The 20,807-nt window shown below is 57.6% G+C and overlaps 7 protein-coding genes across 7 annotated transcripts; all 7 read right to left on the bottom strand.

Moving 5' to 3' along the window:
• Positions 1–3,211: 3,211 nt before the first annotated feature.
• JKF63_07214 (uncharacterized protein) lies at positions 3,212–4,516 on the bottom strand (the record flags this gene model as incomplete). The annotated part of the gene is made up of 2 exons (XM_067903155.1): positions 3,212–3,805; positions 3,836–4,516. 2 exons carry the CDS (start codon positions 4,514–4,516, stop codon positions 3,212–3,214), a joined length of 1,275 nt encoding a protein of 424 aa, XP_067759710.1.
• A 1,258-nt stretch (positions 4,517–5,774) lies between these two features.
• Positions 5,775–6,251, bottom strand: JKF63_07213 (uncharacterized protein; the record flags this gene model as incomplete). Its single annotated transcript, XM_067903154.1, has 1 exon — positions 5,775–6,251. One exon carries the CDS (start codon positions 6,249–6,251, stop codon positions 5,775–5,777), a length of 477 nt encoding a protein of 158 aa, XP_067759709.1.
• An 843-nt stretch (positions 6,252–7,094) lies between these two features.
• JKF63_07212 (uncharacterized protein) lies at positions 7,095–8,093 on the bottom strand (the record flags this gene model as incomplete). Its single annotated transcript, XM_067903153.1, has 1 exon — positions 7,095–8,093. One exon carries the CDS (start codon positions 8,091–8,093, stop codon positions 7,095–7,097), a length of 999 nt encoding a protein of 332 aa, XP_067759708.1.
• A 755-nt stretch (positions 8,094–8,848) lies between these two features.
• Positions 8,849–9,865, bottom strand: JKF63_07211 (uncharacterized protein; the record flags this gene model as incomplete). Its single annotated transcript, XM_067903152.1, has 1 exon — positions 8,849–9,865. The coding sequence occupies one exon, from the start codon at positions 9,863–9,865 to the stop codon at positions 8,849–8,851; it is 1,017 nt and encodes a 338-aa protein (XP_067759707.1).
• A 1,210-nt stretch (positions 9,866–11,075) lies between these two features.
• JKF63_07210 (uncharacterized protein) lies at positions 11,076–12,857 on the bottom strand (the record flags this gene model as incomplete). The annotated part of the gene is made up of 1 exon (XM_067903151.1): positions 11,076–12,857. One exon carries the CDS (start codon positions 12,855–12,857, stop codon positions 11,076–11,078), a length of 1,782 nt encoding a protein of 593 aa, XP_067759706.1.
• A 647-nt stretch (positions 12,858–13,504) lies between these two features.
• JKF63_07209 (uncharacterized protein) lies at positions 13,505–19,138 on the bottom strand (the record flags this gene model as incomplete). Its single annotated transcript, XM_067903150.1, has 1 exon — positions 13,505–19,138. The coding sequence occupies one exon, from the start codon at positions 19,136–19,138 to the stop codon at positions 13,505–13,507; it is 5,634 nt and encodes a 1,877-aa protein (XP_067759705.1).
• Positions 19,139–20,263: 1,125 nt separating this feature from the next.
• Positions 20,264–20,743, bottom strand: JKF63_07208 (uncharacterized protein; the record flags this gene model as incomplete). Its single annotated transcript, XM_067903149.1, has 1 exon — positions 20,264–20,743. The coding sequence occupies one exon, from the start codon at positions 20,741–20,743 to the stop codon at positions 20,264–20,266; it is 480 nt and encodes a 159-aa protein (XP_067759704.1).
• Positions 20,744–20,807: the final 64 nt, after the last annotated feature.

Raw genomic sequence — 20,807 nt, 5'->3', positions numbered from 1 at the left:
CATGGAGTTGATGATCCCCCCCCCCGCCCCGCCCCGACACACACACACACACACACACCCAAGCCAAACTGATGAACGGAAACGAAAAGGTCGCCAAAAAAGTGGTGGCGGTGGAGGAGGGTGCGTGTGTGGGTGGGTGCACGGTAGGTTTTGCATCAGAGACAAGGAAGCGACATGCTCGAGAATGTAGTGTGATGCGTTATGTGGAGGAAGGGCGCGCCGGCATCCGAGCCACACCTAGCAAAAGGCAGATAAGAGAGGCACAAGGTGACCGCGCAGGGGAGAGGGAGGAGGGGAGGGGAGGGGTGGCTATAGGCCAGGGAAAAAAAATATGTTCACATTTGCACAAGTGTAACAACAAAAAATAAAGAAACATGCGGGAGATGTGAGGTAATCTTCACAGAATGTGAAACACATATTGGCACACAAACGTGCACACACACACACACACACACACACGACAAAAACAGCGTCCTCAGGCGACAATTGGACTTCTGCCCACCGCTGATCTCGAAGCATTGCAACGGGTGTGTGTGTGTGTGTGTGTGTGTAGAAGAGCAGGTAAAAGGTGGGGAAGACTGGGAAACGAAGGAGAATTCTACACATGCGCGCGCGCGCGCACACACAAGCAGGCCGCAGAAATGCGCGTATTGATGTACGCGAGTTTATTTGCACATGGTTAATCTCAGCAAAAAAGAAGGATAAAATCAGTCAAAACAACAAACGAAAGCCCCACAGATGTACAAATAAGACACATCACACGTGCGGAGTGGGTGGGTGGCATTGAGGAAATGAGTATAATTAGATGAAGGCATCAACACCCAGATAAACACCAGACGTATATATGAGAAAAAAAAATAGCAAAATACATTTGTTTCTACGACACGCTGCGCACCATCCCCCCCTACCCCCCCTCAAACGCTTTTCGCTTGATCAAGGAAACGGCTTCACACAGGTGCCTTACCGAGGGAAAAAAAAGATGAAGTCCACTCATCCCGCTTACATGGGGTAGAGGGCGGCCGCGACGCAGACGGCTGCGGCGAGAACGGCGGTGCGCGCGCCTGCGGCGGCGTTGACGTTTGGGATGCAGGAGCCTTTGGATACATAGTAGCCCTTTTTGCAGGTTCTGCAATGCCAGTTACTGCTGGGGTGACAGCTCTTGCAGTTTGCGTCGACACAGCGCTGCGGGCGCGTCGATGTTATTGGGGGCCAAATGGTGGGCGGCGATGTGATGGGAGGCGATGTGGTGTGTTTGCACGTATTGTCTTCGGCAAGAGAGTAATCCGGCGCGCATTTTGTGCACACTTTGGAGGGGTTGATACGGTCGCAGGTGGCGCAATTGGACAGCTCACACTTCAACGTAGGGTTGTAGGTCTGCGTTGGGTCGTCGACGGGCGTGCAGGAAGGCGGCATGTATTGCGGGGAGGAGCACGTGCAGGAGCAGGGCTCGCCGACGGTGGGAATGGGGCTGGTGCTCACGATGTTGCCGGGAATACACCTGGCGTTGGCACAAGTGCCCCCGCTGACGCCCTGTTCGTCGACGATGACCGACGCCTCGAGACCGTTCTGTCTGTAATCATTAATGGTAGCGAGCGCCGAGTCCTTGATCTTGCACCCACCGGTGATGACCCTCGACGTATCGTCTACGTCATTGGGGATGCCTTGGCTCGCTGAGAGACCGGTGCTGGGCCCCTCCAGGCCGAGGAAGGAGGCGATTGAGTTATCAGATACAGTGAAGGGGTACACCGCCTGGGAGTCGCTGGCGCCTGTGGGGAAGGAGAACAAGACACCGGATTCCATGACGCTGCTGTCGATGATGTAGGCGGAGTGGTTGTGGACCCTTGTGCTGCCGGCGGTGCTCAACAAACCCTGACTGGTTCCGGAGACCACACTTTTACTCACACGGAACAAGCTGGCTCCAGTGACGACGAGCGGGGTATTTATGTCGACGAGCATACCCGAGCACGAATGGCAGAGGCTGTGGTCGACAGCGAACATGCTTCTGTTGCTGACAGTGAAAGGCGACTGGGTCTGGATGCTGACCACAGACGCGCCGTGGCTGACAGCGGTGCCGAGCACAAAAAGGGCAGCGATGTTGGTGATGCCGATGTTGCTGCTGCCGGCGCTGATGAGCACGGCGCTTCCGGTGTTGATGGTGGTATCCGGCCACATGACCGTGGTGTTCTCAACGGTGACGGTGACGTTGTTGCTGAACGCGAGGCCGCTGAATTCGAAGAGCGACTGCTCGGAGGCGAGGGTGCCGGTTGTGGAGACGATGCGGATGTCAGAGTTGCTAGGCATGGCGCCGGAGAAGGTGATGGTGGCCATTGTCACGACAGTGGACGCCATGCTCATGCCCAGCCGCGTTGACCCGCCGTCGGCGGAGGCGCTCTGGATGATGAGGCCGCTGCCGGACACCTGTGAGCCCGACACCTGCAGCGTCACCACAGCGTCCGTCGAGGCGTACATGTCGATGTTGATGATGTCGCCGTCAAATGATTTGTCCAGCATGGTGACGCTGCTTGTCACTGTGGTGGATTCAGCGTGCACCAGCACGGTGGCGAGTGCCAGCAGGGCGCACAATAGCACTAGCGCGCAGCGGCGGGGTGCAAGGGCGGTCATTGTGAGATGAGGGTCGGATGGGGGGGGAGGGGGAGTGGAGGTGAGGCGTGGTGCCTTTCCCTTTGTTTTTGTTTCAGTCTCTCTTCGTGTGTGTATGTTTGTGGATTAATGGGTGGGTGAGTGGGTGGAGACGGGGCCGCCAGTGTTGCTGTGCGCATATGCACGCTCGCACGCACGGCGGTGGCACAGTCGGGTGTGTATGGTGGTGTGAGGCGAGAAGGATGGGGAGGCGGCGGGATAGGCGGGTGGAGGAGGTGAGGTGAGGGGAGGGTGCTTGGGGTGAGGGCGGGGAAGCGTTGGGAGAGTAAGGCGGTGGGCTTCATCCCTGTAGAAATGAGGATTTCCAGAGCCGAGCGTTCGCTCTCGTGGTTTTGTTGCCGCCTGGGCAGACTTTTGGGGGCGGAGAGGGGGGTGCGTGGTCGGGGAAGGGGGGGGGTCGAGTATATTTCCATGAGGGGGTTTTGAAAGCAAGATTGTTGATCTAAAAACTCCGAGGAGTGGAGGGCGGGGACTCGCAGAGGTGGTCTGGACGGTGACGGGAGTGGTGATGAGGTTTTTTTTTGGAAGGGAAGTCAGTGCTTTTGGGGTATCAAAAGGCGATTCGCAGGTGACGTTGTACGTAGTCGAGGAAATCGACGTGTCCACCGCCTCGGATGACGCGCAGAGTGCCACCGTCAAGGGTGAGGTGGACGACGGTGTTGATGACGTGGGGGTGACAAGTGGGAGCGGCATTGGTGTCCTTCTGGCCGGTGCCATAGATAATAAAGTGATCGCGGTGAAGAACGGTGGTGTGGCGTTTCGGGGACCATGAGCGAGCGCCGTCGCGGTCACCTCGACGTGCTGCGCGCTCCATGGTCTTCACTTCTGCAGGAGGACCGATGATGAGGCGATACACGCAGGGCTGAAGGCGCACCATCGCAAGGCTGCGCATTGCACTCGAAGAATCAGCGGTCTTTTCCTGGACCGTGTTGAGCCGGGCTTGCACATCCCGTTGCAAGGCAATAACCATTGTGTGCACAATATCACCCAGAATGGCATGGGTGGGACGAGGGGCCAGTGCTCGGAGAAGTCGGCAAGCCATCGAGTGCATGGGGCACTCTTTAGTGTCGATGCTGCCCACTTCAGCCGATGTACCCCCCCCGCCCCGGCGCCCTTCAGGGATATTTCGACTGCTCACCCCATCCGGGGAAGAGCCAAGATGATGTTCACCCACTTTCAGGTTGCCGTGTTGCAGAGTGGAATACGAGTTGCCGTGCTCTGCACGTGTCTTCGCTGGTACAGAGGGATGTTGTTCGGTTGCTCTTTCTGTTCTGGAATCGGGGGGTGGGGGTGTGGACACGTTCCTTTTCGTGCGACTCCGTGCTGCGGCTCTAGAGCTACTTGGCTGCGCGCGCGCTGCCGCCAAGACCATGGGCGAGACAGCAGCGCTTGAGGTGCGCTGGGGTTGTCTCGGTCGGGTTTTATTTGTGCTCTTACTTGTGCAGCTACGGCCTTCAGGCTTCGAAGAGGAATACTCGAGAGACCCCATAAGCTGTTCTCGCACATAAGCAAACAACTTGTCTTCGTCAGCCGTACTCAGTGCAGCCACGTCCTCCAATGCCTGTGAGCTGCGCAGCGCTCGTTGAGTTGCCACCAGGCGATACGCCCGCCGAACACCATCCAACTGTGCTCGGAGTTTAACATTTTCCTGTTCCAGTGTGGCTGCTCTTTCTCGCTCTCTTCGGATGGTGTCCGAGGCCTGCATCAGCAAATCGACGAGCGGCACCGCCTCTGTATTCTTGTCGCAGAGGTCATTTGTTTTCGCAGTTGTTTTTGTGCTCGGGGATGCGTCCGGCGATATGAGCACCGTGTGATGATCCAGCGGCGACTGCTCTCTGTTGATGCCCTTGTGCATCGCTATGGAGGTAGGCAGAGCAAAATCTAAACAGTCAGCGTGCTTGTGCGATACCCAATCTATGTATGCTCCTTTCCGTTTGCATGCGACGTGCGGAGATGTATATGTGTGCGTGTACGTGAAGAATAGATGTGGGGAATGGGATGCAACTGAGTTCCAGAGAAGTAGAGTGCACATCGGAGAGCGCGTGTGCCATCCATCACCAAAGGCACCAGATCAGAGAAGGGAAGGGCGGAATGAAGTGAGGTGTGTGCGATAGGCACACACACACACACACAGTCATCACACACAGTCAACACCAACATTTGCTTGACGTATGAGACACATCTTTGAAGAGACGATCTGTCTCTCGAGAAGGATAGGGGGGGGGGTAGTCCAGGATATTCGCAGTGCCCCCCCCCCTCCTCCTCCTGGAATGAGAGTGTTTCTCCCTGATGGCTGTGTCACACTGTGTACACATAAACACATAGACAACACACGCGCATGCTCTGCTTCACGCACATCAGACAATACAGACAGGGGGGAGAACACTGTGGAAAGATGGTGAGACAGACAGAAAAAAATGAACGCAGAAGGGAACACATAGCTCTTGTTCCCAAGCGTTGTGTGTCTCGTGTGTCTGTGTTCTGTCGGGGAAAGGGTGAGATGAACAAGACGGAGAACGTCGAAAACTATATCCTCCTGACGCCTCGACCCCCCCCCCCTTCCCCCCAAAACAGCGCCTGATATGCATCAAAGTGCACGAGCACGACGCCGGGTGTACAGTTCGAGTCCTTCCCTACCGCCTCTCCCCCAACCCCCTACGCATTCATGGCCGCAGACGTCCCTTTGGCTCGCTCACTCTCTTCAGCGGCCGTAAATTCATGTATTGAAGTTCCAGCGACTTTTTCCCTCGCTGGAGGAGGAGAATGAGGAGGTGAGGGGATCAACAACAGCATGCCCTGCGTTAGCTAACACAGCAAGGGGTGGGGGGGGGGAGGGGAAAAAATAACACGTGAAGTGACAAAGGGTGAAGTGTTTGTGTGTGCTGTGAGGGGAGGCGAGTAGGGATGCTGGGGTTACACAACACCCCCACGTTTCCCGACTTACACACACGTACACACACACACGTACGGGCTGACGGTCCGCTGCTCCGCAGCAGTATTCAAATTCGTTTCTATTCCTTGAATGCCAGAGGAAGCATATAGCCCACCCGTGTTGCTTCAAAAGATGACCGCCACCACCACCCCCTGCTGTCGCGGTATCCCTGCCGCGTGTGCTACAGGGGACGGCCACGGCCGGGCGGGAATGCATTTTCAGAGGGCCCCTTAGTCACTTTGATAGCGCGTGTCACCTTTTTGTTGTATTCCTTCCGCGCCTGCCCGGTGCGCGCCTCCTCACGGCGCATCTGTGCCTGAATCCGCCAGCGGTCCTCAGTAGACACCATCATCCGCCCAATAGTCACAGAGGGGTGTGATGGGGATGCATGGGTTGCCGCGGCCGCGGCGGATGGACCACTGGATCGTGTTCCGCTTTCCTTGGCAGCTGCATCGCTCGGCAGCAACACTCGCCACGTTGTGTCACAGGAGCGGGTGAAGGCGTTGGTGTCGCCGTATGAAGCAGGGCTCAGAGCTTCGGTCGCACCGTTTGTTCCACCGCCTCCCTTTCCACCAACAGTGCCCTGTGCGGTGTTTTGGCTAGTCGGCGCGTGGAGGTTGGCGTTTAGATATTTAATGAATTGACTAAAGTCTGGCATCGCGTTTTGTGTGACCGACACGTGGGTACCCGTGTGTTCTACGTGTTGGTCTTCAAAGAAGGATGAGTGAAGGGAACGAAGCGCGATGTGCAAAGCTACTTTGAGAACGGAGAGAGGGGGGGAGGGGGTGGTGGTGGTGGTGGAAAGGACCGGCAAACACACACCTGATTTGTTGTAGAGCAGATCGGTGGCTTTGAGTGAAGGCCAAATTCGCCTGCCTGTGTGTGAGTGTGTGTGTTTCTACCGCTGGTGTTAGCACTCTCTTTTCTTCTTGTAGTGCCGTGTAGCCGCGTGTGCGTACGTGGGTCCGATGGGGTCGTTGTGCAGTGCGCCCCAATAAAAAAGATGAAAAAAATGTCAGTATGCGAGAGGAATGGGGGAGAGCCCGGGTGGAGAGACTTCCATGAAAGAGCCGTTATCACTGAACTCTTTCCCTCACACACACACACACACACACACAGACAGACGATACGACTGCCTGCTCGCTGGCAGAGAGACCCGAGTGCGGGGGTAACGCGCTGTGGGCCAGGGATATTTTCTCTTTGCCCCCTCCTCCTTTTTTTTTCAGTTCGGATTAGGTGTCTTCCCCTCCCCTTCCTCCCCCCTCCCTGCGCAATTTGTTCTTCTTTCACTCGTTCTCTGGCATGTCCTTGGACGTGGGTCATCTGACGTATACAGAAGCGGGGCAAAGAGACAATCGCACCACCGGGAGGGGGAGCGAGGACAAAACCTGGTGGAAGCGCCTAGTTGAGGAGGAGAGAAGGAAAAAAACAGGGGATGACGATTATTCATTTCCACCTCAAAAAAAAAAGGGTGTGCGCGTGCGCACTTGTTATGTTTGTATCACGAGGGAAAATAAGCCTCGACGCGAGCCTCCATCTCTGCGCGAGTGGCGTCGTACTGCGCTTCGGAGATGCATGAGCTCACAGCGACAGTGCGCCGAACACCTGCCGTCGTGTCCGTTTCACTAGAAAGCCCCCGCACCCACACCAGTCCGTTGAGGCCGACAGCTACCTCGAAGGGGACTCGGCTCCCCAGCAGATGGAGGAGGTAGGAGGCAGGTACTTCACCACCACCGTCCTCGCCTTCCGTGCGGTTGCGCTTTCGCTGCTGTGCGTGGTCTGGAGAGTTCTCCATGGGTGTGAGGAGGCGACGCACGTACGACAGTGGAAGCTGCAACGTGCGGCCGCCGCGCAACGGTCCGAAGACGGCCTCTCCGGATGTCCAGTCTTTGGGGGGAAGCCCGACCTCTGCCGCCATGCAGCTCACCTCCACCTCATTCGATGTGTCAAACGCACCGCTGCCCGCCAAACATCGCGCGCCATCGGCGTAGTTGGATGCACTGCGAGGCTTCACGTAGCAGTACACGACATCGCCCTCCATCAGTCGCGGACGACTCACCTTCGTGGCGCCGTCAAACGCTAATGCGTCCAAGTAGGCCAGCGTTGAGCTGCCAATGTAGCAGTAATAGCAGTGCTGGCTCACCTTGCGGGCGATGACGGCAAGCACTGGATCGCTGGCGCGAGGGGCATATCGTCTACTCGCCGGGGTTGGAACGGTATACCGAGGAATGTGTGCGTGCAGGTGATGGCTGCTGCGCCGAAGGGGGGCACAGTACTCAGAAAGAAAGACGTCGGTGAGCGCTTTTGGTTCTTCACCGGCGGCGGTGGTGGTGGTGGTGGACAGGGGCTGGGCAAGCAGTCGAAGACCACCGCCGATAGCCAGCACGGCTTTGGGTTGTGCCATCAGCACCGGTTCTCCCGGCAGGCACACATGTCCCCTCAAAGGAGCAAGTTCTGTGATTCCTTTACTAGGGCCGGAGCTGGTCGATAAGGTGGCCATGGCCTTCACGTTCTTTTGGACTATGTCAACGCTTGTGTGTACTGAGACCAGTGTATAATGTCAAGGAGCACGCTCGAGGGGGGTGGAAAGGCAAAACGGGCACAGAAGGAGGAGAATAAGTCATGCAAAAAAGGGCGGCTGGGGATGTTGGAAGTTGAGACAACAAAATCCAAACGTGGTTGGGCGAGCGCGCGCGCGTATACAGGCGGTGTGTGTGTGTGTGTGTGTGTGTTGATAGGCACTGGAAAGGATGTAGGAAAGAGAAGAAGGCGACAGGGAGGCAGTAAAACACAGACGTGAGTACCTTCGATATGCCTTCTCCTCCTCTCCTCCCCACTGACCCCCCCCCCCCGAATCCCCCTTTTGGTTCAACTACCAAAACAACGACGTCACCGTATAGGCAGCGAGGCGACAAGTGGGGCGCGTCGCATTGACTGCCACACACCTTCGGATGACAGAAGCTGAGTTGCGTTGTGTATGACGGCTGGACTCGCGACTCGCCAGGTATGTCACCTCTTTCTTCCTAGTCTCTTTTCACCCCGCTCCCCGCTCCTCCCCCCCTTTCAACAGCCGCGATGCAGCGCAGGCCGTTGTGGGAGGGATGACGCACGCGCGGAGAGGGGTGGGGTGGTGGTGGTAGTGGGGAGAGAAGCACACAACGAAGCAGCAGGAGGAAGCAGGGGCGATGCTTTGGGTTCCACAAAAGCATACGAGAGAGAGAGAGAGAAGGGGGCAGAGGTGTCGCTGGGAAAGGCTCAAGGGGAGGAGCTGATGGGACCCAAGTCCCGCCGCAGATCCTTGAGTTCTTTCTGCAGTTTCATCATGTGCGTCAGCCAGGGCGGTGAGGCGGCCGCGTCGTCCTCTCTTTGCGTTGCAGAGCCCCCCGTGCTGCGATGGGGCGTGGAGAAGCGAAACCGGCCCAGGGATCGGTCCACCGTGAGAGGCGTTGGAGTTGACACCGTTGCTGTTGCCGTCGCCATAACCGCTCGTGCTCGCGGTGACGGTGTCTGCGGTGTTGTCGCTTTGTCTCTCCAGGGTCGAGACATGCCCACCGTCATCTTCAGTTTTTCCTGCGAAGGCTCGCGCATCTGCTCGACCTGCTCTTTGACCCGCAGCAGCGAGGCGGTGACGGGGTTTACTGGCGTGGCGGGAAGGATACGGTTGTACGATAGACGTGCCGGGTGGTGAGGGGCGACAGCGACGAGTGACGGGGCGGCTGTCTCTGCTTTCTTCACCCAGGCACATAGTGCACCGACGTGTTCGCCGATGGTCGCCTCAGCCGGGCAAGTGATGCCAACCACCGCCTGAGCCTCTTGCACAGCGCACCACACCGCCTTTCTCTCTTCTTGCAGCACCCCCCTTTCATGCTGCGCGAGTTGCAGTTCGTTTGACAGACGGTGTAATTCTTCCTCCAAGGCCGAACAAGAGGCGCGCTGAGAGACCAGATCGCCGTTCATTGCTTGGCATTCTTGATGAGAAGCACGTAGCTGCTGGGCAAGGGCGTCGCTCCGCTGATCCTCCATGGCGGCGGCGCGACGTTGAAGCGCGGCTACACCGATCACATGCGCCTGTACAATCGCCGCAAGCGAGTCAGCGCTCTCCACAACCAACCTGGCTCGCGCAGTCGGCTCCTCGGCCTCGACAAGGGCAGTGCGCGCGCACATAGCGAGAAGCGCTTCCGCGACAGAAGCCCACCCGCTGAGCTCTTCCACGGACACTAGCGAGGCGTCGCTGCGAGCGCGATCCCCTTGCTCTACCATGCAACTCAGCATTTGCGAGTGTGGCTAGGCGCACCTTGGATGGAGAGGGGAGTTTTGAGGTTGATTAGAACCAGACGGTTCTCCAGAGATACGTCACTGTCGTCGAGGCGTGGACTGACGGATATTTGCAGGGTTCTTCTCATGAAGAGTTTCCCGGAGGAGGGGGGATGGATGTAGAGCAACCCGAACAAACAGGATCCTGTGAGTGGTGACAATGGAGAAAAGGTTTTATATATACACACACACACACAAATAATGATGATGGGGGCGAGGAGGGGGGCGACGGTTAATCGGTGAAGGTTTGGGTGGGAATAAGATTGTCTGTGACACCACCTTCGCTTCCGTGCGATTATCGTTTTTTTTTTGACCCTCGCACCCGGTGGTGATGCTGTGAATCCGATTTCTTTTGTATACGCACCGAACCTGCACGCGCCCCCCCTCCGCACATGAGGGGCGGTGCAGATATACGACGCGAAGGGGTGGAGGAGTAGAGTAGTTGGAATGGGAAGACATCACCACAGTGTGTGTTGGTGTGAGTATCAATGAGTTTGTCCTGCATAGCAAACACCAGCGACATTTGGACATGAATTAGCGACATCCGATTCCTTGAGTGGGCTATACAGGGGGCGGGGGAGAGAGGGGGGCCTGTGCCCGCGCTCTCCGCCATTGGGTGTGCTGTGGGTCTCTTTTAGGATAGGCAAGAGTCGAGTACAAATTGGAGTGAATAGAGGGAACAAAGGAGAGAAGGAGGGAGGGAGGGAGGGAGGGGGGGAGGGAGGGAGGGAGAACTTGACGAGTAGACTAGCCCTCCCCCTCCCCCCCTACATACACACACCAAAAAAAAAGAAGTCGGGTGTTAGTGTGACGAACAGAGAAAAGAGGGGGGGGGGGAGGGCGGCGGCGGCGGGGAGGGTGGAAAAGAGGGATGCCACGTCACTGGGCCTAAACCGCGCCGTATCACGCAAACAATGTACAGCGTTCTGCTTCCTCCCCTCGCCATCCACCTTGGCGTAACCCCCCCCCCCCCTCCCCCCCGCGCGCGATCAAAAGCAAATGGGATATATATATATATATAATAGTGAGCGTAAAAGGCGCGAGTTACATGCAAATCATTCGAGAGAGAATATACAAAGAAGAAGAAATGGTTTCAGGAAAAAGCGGCGGCAGCAACAGAAAAAAGAAGGAAGGGAGGGTTGAGGGGAGGGGGGGGGGGGGGGGGTGTTCATCCTTTACTGCGCGTTGCTCGCGAGTTGCGGCGCGCTGCTGGACGTTTAGTGACGGCTGCGAGACACGAATGTCCGCTTGCTGGGTTGCACCGCTGTGTCTTGGTACGCTTTCGAGCGGTGTCGTTATCTGCGGCCACAGGGCGACAACGCTTGCGATTTGGTGTTCTTGCCGTGCTTGGCAGATTGTCTGGTAGACTCACAGTGTCTTCGTTGTGGGCGGTGACAGGGGCATCGTCGTCTCTTGTCGAAATCACCTCCGCCTCTTCGACCCGCGGGGACACCACGATGGACAACGGCGACGGTGTGTCGGCGGCATCCCAGGTTTGCGCAGATGCCGCGTTCCCGACCAGGCGTAGGTGGGGCTCAAAACTCATTAGGGGGATTCGAGGAGTGTGCTTGTAAACCAGTGCCCCAGCAGGCTGGTGCAGTGGTTGCTGCGGTAGTTGCAGCTCGCCCCAGACGCACATGGATTCCTCCCGCTCCAGGCCTTGGTGCCGGCACTTGCTAGGCGTTGTATAGTGATAGGCAGAGTGAACGACAAACCCCACTGCCGTTGATAAGCAGAGGAATTCCCACACTGTTTCGTGCAGGAGGAGCCACCACGCCTGCCCGGACCACCACTGCAGCAGCGGAACGCCAACGGACCCGGCGACGGTGAATAAGGTGGCCGGCAGCCGCGCAGCTGCCGTTTGCCGGAGGCACGTGAGGATCAGCACGCCGGAAATGCTCCCAAGGATCCAAACAACACGATTTGAAGAAATATGTTGACGGGTCAGCAAGTGGTGCAGGTCGTCCATCTGCCGTATAAGTCGCACCACACCGCGCGTTTGCGCCTCCACCTCTGCAAACTTCATTTGGGATTCATGGCTGAGGGCCTGAATAGAGGTGAGCGCTTCGGCGGCAACCTCCTGCACGCGCGTGTGCAGGTCACCGAGCGCCACATCGGTGCGAGTGCTGGTGTGCAAGATGTCGTCGGTGGCCCGCTGCAAGGCCTGGAGTGCCGCTATTTGGCCCCTCTGAAGATGATCCAAGAGGTCGCGTAAGGATGACGCGGCTTCGCGGGACTCGTGTTGAAATTTCTGCGAGTCTTTCATGACGGCCAGCACCTCCGCGCCAGAGTGCTGAAGCGCAGTCAACATCTCTGCGCTGCGCTGCATCTGAAGGTGCATGGCCGCTACCGCGGCCTCGGTGCGCTGTTGGTATACTTCCTCCTCCAAGTAAGCGCACAACACGTCGGCATGAAGACGATATTGAAGGAAGGCCGCGTAGGCGCTGTCAGACAAGTCTTGCACACACTGGCGCACTTCACTGGCAGACAGCTGTGTAACCTCGGAGGCACAATGGAAACTCGGATGTGCGCGTCCGTCACTCCTCGCGTCACACGTAGCCATGAGGAGTCCCAGTCGGCTGCGCATTGTGTCCTCGCTTTGGACCTCGGAGCATTTGGCGTGCAGGAGTTGCAGGGAGCGCTTCCAACACGGACTCAGCCGCCCTTTCGCCTCAAACTCCTCCAAAAGCATACGGGCCTGCACTCCACGTTCCTCTGCACTGTGTAATAATACACGAGAGGGTACAATCACATGCATGTCGTCTGCCTTCACCAGTTCTGATAGAGGCAACTGTTCAGGGCGCTTCACGTGAAGAAACTGCGGCCAGGCAAGTGCGCAGTGGCTTAGCAGGATTGTAGTGGCTACCCATGCCCACATAAGCAACACACACCATCCCCACCTCACACGTGCGAGGCGAGGTGAGATGTTCAAAGGACGGATTCGATCCATGACTTGTTCGTGCCACATGTTCGCGAGGGTGGAGAGGTCGAGTACTTGAGCGCAGGATTTAGAGAGGTATGGAGAACAGAGGGGTGGGGACTGGGTGTCACTGCAGTGGGGCGTCTCCTCTTTTTTTTGCGCTTGATGATGATGTATGTCTTTAAAGACGAAGAGAGAGGGGCAGGTGGGTGAGGAAGGGAGGGGGGGGGGCGGTGCTGCTACTACTACTACTACTACTACTACTACTACTACACACATACAGAGGAAGAGGGGACTCAGCTACACGGTGATCCTTCTTGAGGTAGCCTCAATCGGGTCTCTCGATGAGGGTGCGTCGCAGCGAGGCGGGGGGGAGGGTAACACTACAAATTATGAGAATGTTTTTATTATTATATCAGAGGAGAGGGGGGGGGGCAAAGGTCTTCCCTGACGTCCCCTTAAACGAACGTCGTTTATGTGCGTGTATATGTGTTGATGTTAGCGTGTGTACATCCATATGCTCGCGTGTTGCCGAATAAGACATTGGGTTCTCAGAGTACCTGACTTCACCGTGTATCAACCGCAAGGGGTGGTGTGTGTGTGTGTGTGTGTAGGGGGGGGGGAGTGGAGAGCGTACGAAATGCCAAACGCACTTGTGTAGGTGCTGGGGCGTGTACCTACGCATCATTCTGTTCATGCAGCTCCGACGTATTGCCGTGGTGTCCGGCCGCATTGTGCTTGGGAGGCAGCGCTGTGATTTGGGTTTTGGAGGGGCACACCAGTTTGCGCAGCACCGCCACATGCCCGGCGTCCATGGCTCTCCACACCTTCGACTCGGTTAGCATCTTCCACATTACACCAAGTTCGCGGCAGCGGCACTGCTGCATTTCGAGCTTCCCTGCTTGCGCCACTTCCCGCCACAACGCACGCGCCTCATCGACCCTCACGCCCGCAGCTGTGAGGACGGTGCTGCAAGGTTCAGATGCGCGAGGGGCACCCAAGTCCGACTGCAGCGCCTCTTTCGTCCACTCCACGAGTAGTAGTGAAGCTGCATGCGGTAATGGAGTAGACAAACCGGTGCGCATTGTCCCTGTCACCCACTGCATCCATTGGCGCAGCAGCGGCGATGTTATGCATGCATTGGTCGCACGAGCGGGAACCGTTTCGGTCACAGGCGTAGATTTGTGGGCCACACGCCGGGTAGCAGCAGCAAGGTACTGCAGATCGAGCTTTGTTGGTTGCTGCTTTGCAGTGGTAGACACAGCGCTCCACTCAAACGGTAGCCGATAGCCGTGCGCAGGCGTACTGGGAGCCTCGAAGAGCTGTGTGTGGAGCACCTTGAGCTTCTTGAAGGCGCTGGTCATGACCGCTGCGATCGTGACAGCAGAATGGGGGCGGCGAAGGTAGCTTAGGGTGTCCTCGACAGGCACACGACCGGGGCAGAAGTGTGACATGTACGCATGAGTGGCGAGCTCGGAAACAGCGTCAGAGTAGACCGGCTGGGTTATGTCCGGGCACTTGGCCCGCGCCTCAGCCAGAGCCGGTGCATAGGTTGCAAGGCAGCAGAGCTCCAGTGGGCCGAAATGCATCTCCGGCAGGAGAACCCGATGAAAACGGCTCCAATAGTGAGCGATGTCCTGCCGCGTCAACTGGGGTGCGGTACTCAGCTTCGTCGGGAGCCTGCCGTGGCGCCGCAACAATTCCTCGCAAAGCTCCCCTTCTGCCACGGCTGACCACCGACACCCTGCCAGCTTTGTTGCAGGTTCTTGGCACACCCTCCAGAGCTCCTCCGCCGTGGACAGTGGGAAGAGGCCGTCGAAAACGTGCTGCACCATCCATTCCGCCGCAGCTGTATTGCACTTGGAGGGATCGAGGTTCTGTGCTTGCCTCGTCTCCGTCCATTGTGAGAGCAACACGAGCAGCGTTGCGTTTTTTGAGAGGTATTGAACGAGCAACGCGTCAGCATCACGCACGGCGGAGACGCGCTGCAAAATCTCCTGTTTGTAGAAATAGAGGAGGGCCTTGAGCTCATGTGCCTGAAACCTGCCCCCCAGGTGCTGCCGTGCGAGAGATTCTAGCTGCGGCGCTGAGGCGAGGAGCAAAAGTGGGGCCACTACAGCCAGCGTGTCCAGGTCTTCTGATGACAGCGGGGGCAGACCAGGTGGCAGCCACGACCTTGCCAAAGGTGCCACCGACAGCGCCGTCCGCTCCTCACTAAGAGAGGCCACCAGGTGAGAGGAGGCTGTAAAAGGGGATACCTGTGACTCTGCAATCGCGAGCTCAGCCTCTTGCACGCGCTGCTCGCCAGCCAATCGTCGCAGCTGCACTACGATTTCGGCACACAATTGCGTCTCTGCCGCCGTCCATGCGCATAGAGTAACGCGAGAAGATGAGGAGTCGATACAATCAGCGAAAAGAGAACAAAGAGCGGACGTTGCAGACGTAGGCAAGTCCATTTGCATCACCATCCACGCCACAACTGTGCCAATCTCGTGAGGTAGTGCACCTTGACGCCCCATCGCTCGCAGCAGCTCGTGTATGCTCGGTGTCATGGCAGTAGCGCAAGTTGCCCAGGGAAGAAGAGGAGCTTGACTGGTTAGTAGTATCCACGCTTGCACTGTGGTTCGCCACGGCGCACAGCGGGCTACGCAGAGCATGACGCTGTTCAGCACATCCGCGCAGAGGTACGTATCGCGCACCTCCATCATCATCATGGACTCTTCCGAGAAGAGACCCTCCACGTTAGGTGAGGCGGACGCCACATGCAGAATAGCGTCTAGCGCCTCCTCCCACGCCTCAACGCCGATGAGGAGATCCAGAGCACCCCGTGAGTAGAGTTGAGGCGTCACAGTGTCTCTACCGACTGCGTCCTGAACCTTTCGTCGACTTTGGCAGAGGGCGGCGCGCTGGTTGGAGAGCCGCTGAGAGTTCCAATGGGCGGCCCGCAGCCACGACAACTGCGTTGCTGAGTCCACGACGGTTTGCAAGTCCAGCGCTGTGCTTTCCTTTCCCGCTTCCTCAACTCGCGGCCACAGCTCAAACTCCTCTACCCATTCAAGTGCTCCAGAGTAGTTCCCACGATCGGCGAGCGCATGGGCTACAAAGGCGGCAGTAGCGGCAACGTCTGCCCTACACGGGCTTGATGCCGTCTTGCCGCGTTTCAGGAGGAGGCACTGCCGAGCTGCAGCAAGCAGCGTCGTAGAGAACGAGCCTGCTTCGAGAACGAGGCGTAGATACGAGGGCCCCAGCGCGACGTTTTGCCGTGCCGCCTGAAGCAACAGCCGTTGCCCTAACGACAGAACTGCCGGCATAGCATCGGTCGCGCAGGCGGTGGCTGTCGTGTAGAGCTGCGTCACGGTCCCTGACCACGCTATCACTGCCGCCTCGCTCGTCGAGGTGAGGGGGAACAAAGACGTCGCTGTTTGCAGCGCTACTGAAATCGCAGCGCTATCAAAGCTCAAAGAAGTGGCATCCATTGTATGGTGACTAGATGACTCGTCGCCGAAGCCGAGTGCGGAACTGACGAGCCGCGGTGCGACGCATTGCACGTAGTCGGGAAGGCACGTCGCGAGCTGAGCATCTGTCTTGTGCAACGCTGTGGAGTCAAGCGGGAGTTGGCTACTGCAATGGTGATGCGTGGCGTCGTACCGGCGTACATAGTCGGTGGCAGCCGAAACCAGCCGAAAACCGTCCGCTGCCCGCTGGGTGTGTACCAAGGCCAATCCAGCATAGAGAGAGAGCATCACCGATGCTTCGCGTCTCCGGACGCCACTGCCGTCGCTATTTGCCCCCTCTTCCCCTAGTGCGGCCACGTTCCACAATTCCTCCAGCGGCATTCCCAGCTCTCGTCGCCGGCGTCTCGCATAGTCGTAGACGCGTAGCCCAGCGTGAGACCATGTTGTGCATGTCACAGGGGCCTCTGGCGCACCAGTGCACTCCAGCACCGCATGCGCCTCCGCGACAAATCCCTGGGCCAAGAGGAGAGAGACGAAACTGTCGTGGAGGGACGTGGGCAGTGGCTGTTCAGCAATCGCACCACATACCTCGCCCTGCCAATAGTCCCATGCAGCTCTCGCGCGTTGTTCCGTAACGAGGTTCTGCAATGCTGCAACCTTGACGCCCCTCTCACAGCGCGCCAGGATGCGCCGCTCCTGCGCCGATAGCGGGAGAGGGCAGCGATTGAGCAGCTGAGGCAATACGCTCCATTCTTCACGCCTCGCCAAAACGGGCACAGCCTGTGTCCGCAGCGCCTCCAGTGAGGCGCCCCAACACCACTGCAGATGGGCACTCAGTAGCAACAACGCGTCCGCGTAACCCGAAAGTCGCTGGGCAAGCGCATCCGTGCGGCGGAGTGCAGACCGCAGCGTAGCAATCGAAACGCCACGTTGCAGTTGGTGACAGATGTACCACACAGCGAGGCACACAAGCTGGGCGGAGGAAGAGGGGGACGAGGTGGTGGCCAGAAGAGCTTCGCCAGCAGCGCAGACAGCCTCGCACACCTCCTCAGGTGTTCCTAGCGCGTCGAGAGGCTTCAGGAAGCTCAGCAGCCGCACGTCCACCAGCTCATCAGTTCTAGAGGTCTCCTTGCACAACATCAGCCCGACACAGCGCTCTGCTGGTGGTACGTTGACGTGTGTGCTGACTGTACGGAGCAAAACACACAGCGCATCGGGCTTGCCGGCGAAACCGGTGAAAAGAGTTTTCAGTGTAATATGACGACTGGTGGGGGACAGCTGTTGCACCATCGCGGCACTCAGTGAGTCCTCAGCCTTTGCCAGCTGCGCCGGCAGGAGGGAAGCGTGCCGCACATAATGCCACACGGATGATGTGTAGACGAGCTGACGAGCTGTGTTGGCAGGGTACGCGACATCGCTGTCGGTGAGACTCTGCACCACGTACTGCCACAAAGCGAGGGGATGCGGTGTTCCGCTGTCCTGCATCTGTCGTACTCGTAAATGGGGGTGCGGCAACAACTGCACAAGCCCGTCGGCGCACCCTCCAGTGGAGACCAGCGCGTGTGGGCAGCACTGAGAAAGAAGTAGAACGACGTTCACCCACCCCACATGCCGTGTAGAAGCCCCTGGTTCCCCGGGATTTAGAACCCCGGAGACGCGGACGGCATCGAGCAATTTCTTTGCCTCCTCGGTTGTTAGATGACACTTCGCCAAAAATCGTGCAGCCTCGGGCACGGATATTGCAGCTCGCTTGTGAAGCTCTGTCAATTTCGCATGCGTGGAGGTGCTCGTCGCCCACCACCACCCGGCTCCATCGGCAGGGGCTGCGGTGTGTCGCGTTACATTCAGCAGCTCCGCCACGGCTGCCTGCAGTGACGCATCCTGCTTGCCACTAGCAGCAACATCTAAAGCCATCTCCCAGGGAACAAACTCCTGTGGTTCTGCAATTTCTGAAGTCCCAACACGCTGGACAGCCACGGCGAACGCGTACACATATTTGACAAGAAGCGGGCCGGTGAGCTGGGGAAAGCCTGACCTCAGTGCTTCTGCGGAGCACCAGTCTCCGGTGAGAGAGAACGCCTCCATAAGTAGCGTGGCTTCCTCCTCGCTGTACCGAGATTGTGAAATGACACAACAAAGAGTAGCAGAGAAAGTCCATCGACGGAACAGGGCCGACATCTGTATGGACTCCTTTGCCCTTTTAAGAGCGCGCAGGGCCGCCTCACGGTGCCGTGGACGCCACACCACGTGCTGCGTGGCGTCGGCCAGCATAAGTGGTACGAGTTCCTTCAGCACTACTGGATCGAGGGAGTTGCTCGAGGCCTCCACTCCAAATGCTGATTTTACGAGCAGCAGGTCTGCCGCAGTGTGATAGAGGGCACTTGTCGAGAGAGCGCTGGTTGCCACTTGCGTCGTGAGTTGTACGCTCGCTCGCCATCCCCCACCGCGCAGTGCTGCCAGAAGTGCCAGCTGATACGTCTCTGCGAGGGGCACACAATGACTGTGAAGGGCACCTAGGAGGAGACGAACTGCGTGTTCCCACTTGCCACTCTGCACAGCGCGTGCGATCACTTGATGTACCTCAACGGGTGATGGTGGTGCAAGAGAGGCGTCGGCCCTCGGAGGTGAGCTTGAGGCAGCGGCGTCAGCGAAGTGCGCGACTGGAGTAGAATGCCATGACGTTCCACCGATGGAGGCCGTGAGGGAGGTGGTGGTGGTGGTGCACGTGCGGAGCTGCACCAGAAGACCCACAGTTAGCACGTCATCTAGACAATAACGTCGCATGAAGCGATTCTGCAGTGCCATGCGTCGTCGAGGCGAGTGCATAACGACACGAATGGCCTTCGGCATCGGCATCAGCAAGAATAGGGGGTGTGAGGACCTCGTTGTCAGAGTAAGGGATGCCTGACGTGTGTGCTGGGCTCACGTGAGACGGTGATGTGCTTTGGTGCCAGCTGCACTTGTACGTTTCTGCTCGCGTTAGTGCGCACAGACACACTGTACAAAGCAGATACGCCACAACTTCCAGAAAACGGTGGCACTGTGCGGTGGTTATATCCCCTCTCTCCCCCCCACACACACACACACACACCAGATACAAAAAGGACTTGTGACTGTTGTGAGTCTAGTCCAAATGTAGCAGAGGGGTGCGTTGACTTAATTGCGACACGACGGCAGAGTTCGGTAGCCTTCAGATTGTCGCGGGTGAGTTTGAGCACATCAGCAGCAAAAGTTTGAAGCGCAGCGCACACGCGCCCCAAGTAGTACAGGGGCTACAGACACTCGGATTATCGACACCAGCACGTCCACACACTTTTTCTTTCGTCCACACACAAAAATTAAGAAAGAAAAGCCAGCGCCCCAAGTTCAGGTCGTCGCTGGTGGGGATCGACCGCACGCCTCGAGCGTTGAGGCGATGAGGTCGTCGCTGTCGCTACTGTGGCAACAGGAAACCGTCAAGCCTGGCACAGAGGGATGGGGATAGGGAAGGAATGCTAAATGATGTGTGCAGCACGGTCCCACACAGTGCGCACCCCTCTTCTTTCCTTCAGTAAATGACCCTCCACGGAGGAAGGTGTATGTAGGTAGAGGTATGGGATGATGAAGGGGGAGGGGGAGGGGGGGGGGGGACGCATAAGGGTGTTGCTGAGATGTTGCAAAGTTGAGCATGAAGTGAGATGCAGAGAGAGGAAGGGATCCAAAAGTGCGTGTCGGGGGTCTGACATGAACATGGAGGGGCAAGAGATGTAAACTTGACAACGACGAGATGTATACCACAGGCTTGTGTAAAACAAGACCGGCAGGGGTGTGTCGCTCCATCGTCTTCTCTCCATTTCTTCAACCCCAACTCAAAAGCGCGCACACATACACACGGGCGCGGGAGGTATATATATATATATATATATGTACAGATATGCTTGTCAAGTGCGGTGATGAAGTTCTTCAGTTTTGTTGTATCCTTGCCTGGCAGCTTTGTTGCAGCTACAGTACAATTTCCTCGACCTCTTCAATATTTCCTCTGGCTTGTGTCCCCCCCCTGGTGCTCTCCAGGACTGAAGAGTTGCCATGATCCATGACGATATCGTGCAGTCGTCTCTGCTCTGCTTCCAACATTGCTTCAGACAGTTTTCGGAGCTCGTCACGAATGGAACTCAGTTCTCGTACATGAGTGTCAAGCTGCTGCATCTTTTGCTCTACCTCTTCTCTCTCTCGACTAAGGGCTTCCACCACTGGTGCCAGGGTCTCGCGACGGTATAGCAAGAGATCAAGCAGCAGCGCGCGGTAGTCCTCGGAGGTTGGAGCGGCAGATGCGGTTGCCGACGTCCCTGAGGCCGACTTGTTCTCATTCGCTCCTGTCAAGACGGGGAGGTGGCTGATACCGCGGCCAACGGCACTTGAAACAGTCGTTGCCCTTGCCCTCGACGCCACCCACGCGCCGATTGGGGCTAAACAGCGCCACATCGCTTGCCAGAAGATTCTTAGGAGGGCGGCAGTCAAGTAAAAAGAGAGCGGACGTGAGGGAGTA

This window comes from Porcisia hertigi, chromosome 4 (genome assembly GCF_017918235.1).
Source record: "Porcisia hertigi strain C119 chromosome 4, whole genome shotgun sequence".
Taxonomy (NCBI): Eukaryota; Euglenozoa; class Kinetoplastea; order Trypanosomatida; family Trypanosomatidae; genus Porcisia; species Porcisia hertigi.
The sequence above is the reverse complement of the archived record's forward strand: the minus strand, read 5'-3'. Positions and strand labels throughout refer to the sequence as shown.